This window comes from Hemitrygon akajei, unplaced genomic scaffold, assembly GCF_048418815.1.
Source record: "Hemitrygon akajei unplaced genomic scaffold, sHemAka1.3 Scf000082, whole genome shotgun sequence".
NCBI lineage: Eukaryota > Metazoa > Chordata > Chondrichthyes > Myliobatiformes > Dasyatidae > Hemitrygon > Hemitrygon akajei.
In genome coordinates this window covers 1,707,197-1,713,784 of record NW_027331968.1, presented here as the reverse complement: position 1 = coordinate 1,713,784, position 6,588 = coordinate 1,707,197, and the positions used below count along the sequence as shown (strand labels likewise).

The 6,588-nt window shown below is 43.3% G+C and overlaps 1 protein-coding gene across 1 annotated transcript; it reads right to left on the bottom strand.

Moving 5' to 3' along the window:
• Window positions 1-4,380: 4,380 nt before the first annotated feature.
• On the bottom strand, window positions 4,381-5,538 carry LOC140722621 (N-acetyllactosaminide beta-1,3-N-acetylglucosaminyltransferase 3-like). The gene is made up of 2 exons (XM_073037325.1): window positions 5,146-5,538; window positions 4,381-4,938 (listed from the first exon to the last, which is right to left on the bottom strand). Exons 1-2 carry the CDS (start codon window positions 5,536-5,538, stop codon window positions 4,381-4,383), a joined length of 951 nt encoding a protein of 316 aa, XP_072893426.1.
• Between the last annotated feature and the right edge of the window lie 1,050 nt (window positions 5,539-6,588).

The following is a 6,588-nucleotide window of genomic DNA, read 5'->3' as shown; positions in this document are numbered from 1 at the left end:
AACGACATTATCATCCAGATAATTGATATAGATAACAAATAACAACGGGCACAACAACGATCCCTGGGACACTCCACTCATCACAGGTCCGCAGTCAGAGAGACAACCATCCATTACCACACTCTAGCTTCCCCAACGTACCCAATGGCGAATCTAATTTACTACCTCATCGTGAAAGCCAAACGACTGAACCTTCTCGAGCATCCTCCCTTACGGAACCTTGAGAAATTCCTTGCTGAAGTCCCTGTTAGACGGCATCCACTGCCTTGCCTTCCACACCATTCTTGATAACGACCTCGGAAAGCTCTGTGAGATTGGTTAGACATGACCTACTACGCACGGGCCCATTCTGACTATCGCTAATATTCTTGTTTGTCCAGTTACTTCCCTTCATACCCCATGACCAGCGTAGTCTGAACAATGAGGACAATTCATCATTACATAATACTTGGCAAGTCCCTTTCAAGCAAAGCTATCGAGATCATCCAGCGGTCGGGACTGATATTTATGGCCTAATATTTTTTTCATTCTCCTGCACTTGATTATCCGACGCATTGAGAGTCGTCTGGAAGAGCAAGGCGTTGTAGCTTTAAATAATTAATCGATTTATTTAACTATAGCAAGATACGGTACGCTCGGTCGAACGCAGAACATAGAATATTACAGCACAGTACACAAGGTTCTGATAGGCTTTCAACTAATGTAAGTTCGATCTAACACATCCCCCCTGCATCTCCATCAGAATCAAAGGTTTCAAAGGTACATTTAAAGAATCAGAACAGATTTAATATCACAGACATACGTCGCGAAATTGTTAACTTTACGTTAGCAGTACAATGAAATACAGGATAAATAAATATAGAGAAAACAAAACTGAGATACAGGTGGCAGCGGGGAAACACTGATCCTGAATCGCTGAGCCTGAGCTTTCAGGCTTCTGTATCTCCTTCCCGATGGTAACACTGTGCAGAGGGCGCGTCCTGTTAGTGGGCAATGTTAATGATGGACGCCACTGTGACATGAATCATCCCTTGTAACAATGATCAATGAGATACAGAGAATCTGTATTTACCAACAAGAATCTTTTATTATTTCTACTAAAACCACGTAGATTTACACACTGTCGCTGACAGCAACATTGCGGGTGTAATCGACAGTGATGATGGGTACCGGAGCATGAAACGGAATCTGGACCAGCTGGAAAAATGGGTTGAAAACACTTGTCTTAACAAGTAGCTACTCTTCTGAGCATGGTCTCAGGTTTATTGCTCTGATTAGATTGTCCCAGAGTCAAGAATCAGTTCAGAATCCACGCCCTTCACATAACAAATGGCGACTTGTTTGAGAATGGGCTCAGGTTTAGCAGATCATTACCTGAAGCTTCCTGTGTCCACATTCAGTTCCTCTGATTAAATTATTCCAGTGCAAGAATTAGTTCATAGTCCACAAAATGGGGGAAAACAGAGAGAACTGGTTTGTCTGCTTCCCTGGCCTTGATCAGTCTGTAGTTTCTTTTGGCCAACAATGTTTTATGAGCCATGCAATCTGACACGACGGTATCTTTCTCGGGTCTGCTGTCGTCTGTATGTACAGGGGTGGATGATGGAGGTTTTGCAGAGATGCCGAGTGCTGCAGGGGTCGAAGGAGTTTACAGAAATGCGGTGTGATGTAGGGGTTGGAACGGTTTTGTTACGTACCCTGTAACGGGTTAAAAGAACCAGCAGAAATGGAACACACCTGGAGTCTGGTATTGTTACAAACAAAACACTACTTATCAGTATCCACGTAATCTCGTAATATAAAACCAGATAAATCAAACAGGTTAGCAGAGTTTATGCAAATGTAAGTGTGTAAATATAAAACCCCAAACTTCTTCAGCTTAGGTGGTCAATGATACAGTCTTACGATGGTATAGGAATGACGTCAGTTCAGTTCATGATATTAAGTTGAGTAGAATTGAGGAGAGAGAGAGAGAGGTGATTTGTTTTCCAAGTAAGCTGATGTCGTCGATCTTTCCGTTGCCTTCCGAAGTCCTGTTAAAGTTTTGTGATCACACAAAAGAGTATCGCCTTCAAGCAGTAAAGCTATCGAAGGTTAAACACACCGATAACATTCCACCGGTCACCCCTTTGCCACACTGCGATCAAAACCCACCCTTCCGTGGGCACTGAAAGTTCATCCAGTGTCTATTTCTTCTGCATTTCTGTCCGTGTCTGTGTGTCTGTCTGAAAAGCCAGCTGACCTTGAATATATCCCAAACATGCTGAACGCCAGCTGCCCATTTATAGCTCCGCCCTTCCGTAACCATGGCGACTCACGAGCTGCTCTGTGCTCTCTCTCTCTCTCTCTCTCTCTCTCTCTCCCTCTCTCTCTCTGAATCGGTGTACACCAAATTTCTCTCTTTTTAAAGGCACAGTCCATATTGAATACACCTTAGCATCTCGTCACAGTTTTTACAGATAGTGAGGGGTGTCAGCACACTTCTCCACCAATGTGGAAATGCAGTTTACTTGTAGTACCAAACTGGCATTTTTGTCTGTAACAAAATGAAACCCGTCTTGTGTCGGAGTGTTTTGCTAATAATGTTCGTGCAACATTATGCTGAGTGATCCTGAGTACCTGACTGCAGACCGCAGTCCCTACACTATAATGGCAGAATGTGGCATTAAATGCAAAACTTTTGGCAGTGCGTAGGATCAGAGGGATCTTGGGGTCCGAGTCCACAGAACACACAAAGCTGCTACAAAGGTTGACTCTGTGGTTAAGATGGCATATAGTGCATTGGCCTTCATCAATTGTGGGATAGAGTTTAAGAGCTGAGAGGTAATCTTGCAGCTATATAGGACACTGGTCGGATCCCACTTGGAGTACTGTGCTCAATTATCGTTGCCTCACTACAGGAAGGACATGGAAACCATAGAAAGGGTGCAGAGGAGATTTACAAGGATGTTCTCTGAATTGGGGAGCAGCCTTATGAGAATAGGTTGAGTGAACTCGGCCTTTTCTCCTTGGAGCGATGGAGGATGAGAGGTCGCCTGATAGAGGTGTACAAGATAATGAGAGGCATTGATCATGTGGACAGTCAGAGGCTTTCCCCAGGGCTGAAATGGCTAGCATGAGAGGGCATAAAAGTACAGAGGAGATGTCAGGGGTAAGTTTTTTTTTACACAGAGAGAGGTGAGTGCGTGGAATGGACTGCCGGCGGCGGTGGTGGAGGCGGAAACGATACGGTCTTTTAAGAGACTCCTGGATGGTTACATGGAGCTTAGAAAAAGAGGGCTATGGGTAAAGCCTAGGGAGGTCTAAGGTAGGGACATGTTCGGCACAGCTCTGTGGGCCGAGGGGCCCATATTGGGCTGTAGGTTTTCTATGTTTCTACTCAGACGACGGCAAAAGGGTTTGTCCCACCTTCCTTTAATTTGCTCTTACTAATCAATCCCAAATGCCGATTGGCCACTAGTTGATTGGTCACCGATTGCTCTATTGCACTGCCGTGAGCTGCCCCTCGGACAATGAGCATTATTGAAGTCCCCTCCTCTCCAGATTTCCGATGTCCTGGTTGGCCACTAGTCAAAGCTACCGGACTTACCTCTCAGTGATGGCCATGTCAATGACAGCAACATGACACTGGCAACCGAGTACATTGTCTTAGACAAGACTCCTGCCAAATCTAATGCCACTCCCCTTCCCACTACATATGGACTGCCGTCTATGTATGCATATTGACCTGCTGTCCGCACATGTTCATTGATCTCTTTCCCTCTCTGCAATGTGAATACTCCAGTTAAAGCCATCTCCTGCGTGTGTGCTTCTATTTGATATGTAGTTACACAGACACAATGCAGGCTGACATTTGACTACAGAAGTGATGACCATAAGTTTCTCTATTCCTCCAACCCTGAGACAATTTTAGATCTAGATTCTTTGTTGTCCTCACAGTTCCAGTCCAAGAAACACATTTGTGTCTTTCATATTTTGCAAGGGACATGTAAGAAACGGCAAGAAAAAAATACACAGATATAACTGCTACTAAAAATTTTATTGGTGGCTTATTATACAAATGCCCCAAGTGAACATGCTGTACCTATCTGCACGCAATGCAACAAGGACTGCTCACTTGGAATAACTTTACAATTGACTTAAATTGTGGTGCGCCTGTCAATATTGTAATGTCATTATGGGTGCAGTAAGAATTACGCTGAGTGATGACACCTGACAGCTTTACAAACATTTGTGGAATGTAGAAAGGCACCAACCCTATGAGTTAATGTATCCTCCAATATAATTTAGGAATTAACCTTCTTACATTGCATAAACAACTGATTAACACATGTTTACAAACTGCATTACATTCCAACAGTTGCTACATTGTCTCATGACTCATGCGGTCCTTTTCGTGGATGCAGACTTCTGGGAAGCATGAGCACAATTCAGATTAACATCATGCACCGCATCCCACATCAGTAGCAGTTTGAAAGGCTGAAAACGGTGCACTAGCAGTAACTCACGGTAATAGCAAGGATTGAAAGAGTCATCTTGGGTTGAAGGAACACTGATACCAGCTGTCCTGAATCCACTATGGGAGCGTGGGGCTAGTCCAGCCTTGGCCAGGCACATCCCCAAAAATACATCATCAATGGGGTATAGTTCAAGGTCTTGGGCTATGTGGTAAATGATATGAGCTGTATACACAGACATAAGTATGCCCCCTCCACTAACGTATGGTGGGTACGACTTGATGGTGGTCACTATTTCTGGCACATAATACTTGCTCGACTTCTGGCGTTTGGGCCCAAACCCATAAATGAGACGGCCCACAAACAGGTGTTGGTGAACCTTCATGCCTAGCAAGTAATCAACCATGTTATCGGTGTTGGCAAAGACATCTTCATCTCCATTGAAGATGAATTTAGCACTGGGGCAAAATTCACTGACCCACTGCAGCAACTTGTATTGTTTGAGGGTGAGGTTGAAAAAGGTATCCAAGAAATCCCATTGTAGGACATCTCTGTGTTCTCTGTTTTCCATTGCTAACAGCTGATTCAATTTCCTACTTTCTTTTTGATCAGGAGAGACACCAGACATAAAGACTCTCTTAATTAGGACCCCATTGAATTCGCGTTCTTTGCCCCAGGTCTTCCTTACCATTGCCCGCCGATCCTGGTTGAAAGGGTGAGATTTGATCACCAGGAGCAGGAAGACATTCTGTGATCCTTCTCGACCACCACATTTGTCTGGGACATTTTGAATCATGTTAAATTCTCGACAGTGTTTATACATCAAGAAGTTTTTTATGTGCTCTTCCTGTTGATCAAATGAGGACAGGTGCAACAATGTCGTGTTCGCGTGGCACTTTGGCTTGAGCACTGATTTAGTTGCATCAGCAGTAACAACCTTGGGCAGGTCTTTGCGATGAACAGTTTCTGCAACATCATCAGTCTCTCGACGTTGGTCATTATCCCAGAACATGAAGAACAATCCCAGAGTAATCAAAACACCCAGCACTACTTTCACATAGAATTGCTGATGTCTTCTCATCTTTCACCTGAAATAGAGAAAAAATATGGATTAATTCAAAGAAAACTTTACATTTACATGATGCTTGAGAAGAATGAGAAGTTTAAACTGTAATGAGGTTCACTAATGCTTTGTAATTTTAACCTCAAAATGGTGGTGAGGTAAGGAATAGGCAAGGCCCTACAGAAAGTTTAATTGACCTGAAGCATTCCATCCCAGCAGAAAAACAAATCTACCTATAGGATACCATCTGTCATTAAACTGAAAATCGTATAGTTTCTTTCGGTGCATTAAAGATATTTTATTCCACCTCGCTTCACAGCTTTCATCACTCCTCTCGGGGCTTAAACTGAGCTGGGCCAGACATAGAGCAATATAGCACAATGCAGGCATTTTGGCCCATGATGTTGCACCAACCTTTTAATCTGCTCCAAGATCAATGTACCTCTACTCTCTCAAATAGCTCTCCATTTTTTTATTTCATCCATGTGTCTATCTGGAAGCCTCTTAAATCTCAGTAATGCATCGACCCTTATCACCACCCAGGCTGTGCATTCCATACACCCACCATTTTCTTTTAAAAATTACTACTTCTGACAATCCCCTAAACTTTTCTCTAATCACCTTAACATTATGCCCCATCTTATTAGTCATTTGTGCTCTGGGAAAATGTTGCTGGCTGTCCACTCTATCTATGCATCTTATCAACTTATACGCCTCTATCAAATCACATCTCCTCCCCCTTTGCTCTAAAGAGGAAGGCCCCATCTCGGTCAACATTCAGTTTAAGTTCACAGGTTATTGATACTATGGAAGATGATCTATTATTGACCATTGATTAGTAACTGAATATATGGCAGTGCAGGGAAGGTAACGTGTTAGTACAGCTACTGAAAGCATCTGATTTTCAGGGCATTTCAACCTGGTCTATGTATGCCTACAATAGGAGAAACAAAGAGAAGTATACTCAAGGACCTTGGCTTTTTGCTTCTATTTTAACCAGAGAATTGTATTCAAAGTTAAATTAGCAGTGGCCCACCCACCCTGCCATCCATTGGTCAAGCCACTTTA

Bases quoted from the DNA above. Each gene is read 5' to 3' on its own strand.
- LOC140722621 (XM_073037325.1), bottom strand. From the start codon at position 5,538: ATGAGAAGACATCAGCAATTCTATGTGAAAGTAGTGCTGGGTGTTTTG. The intron at 4,939-5,145 runs GTAAGGAAGACC...AAGTTGCTGCAG, and splicing joins ACCAGGATCGGCGGGCAATG to TGGGTCAGTGAATTTTGCCC.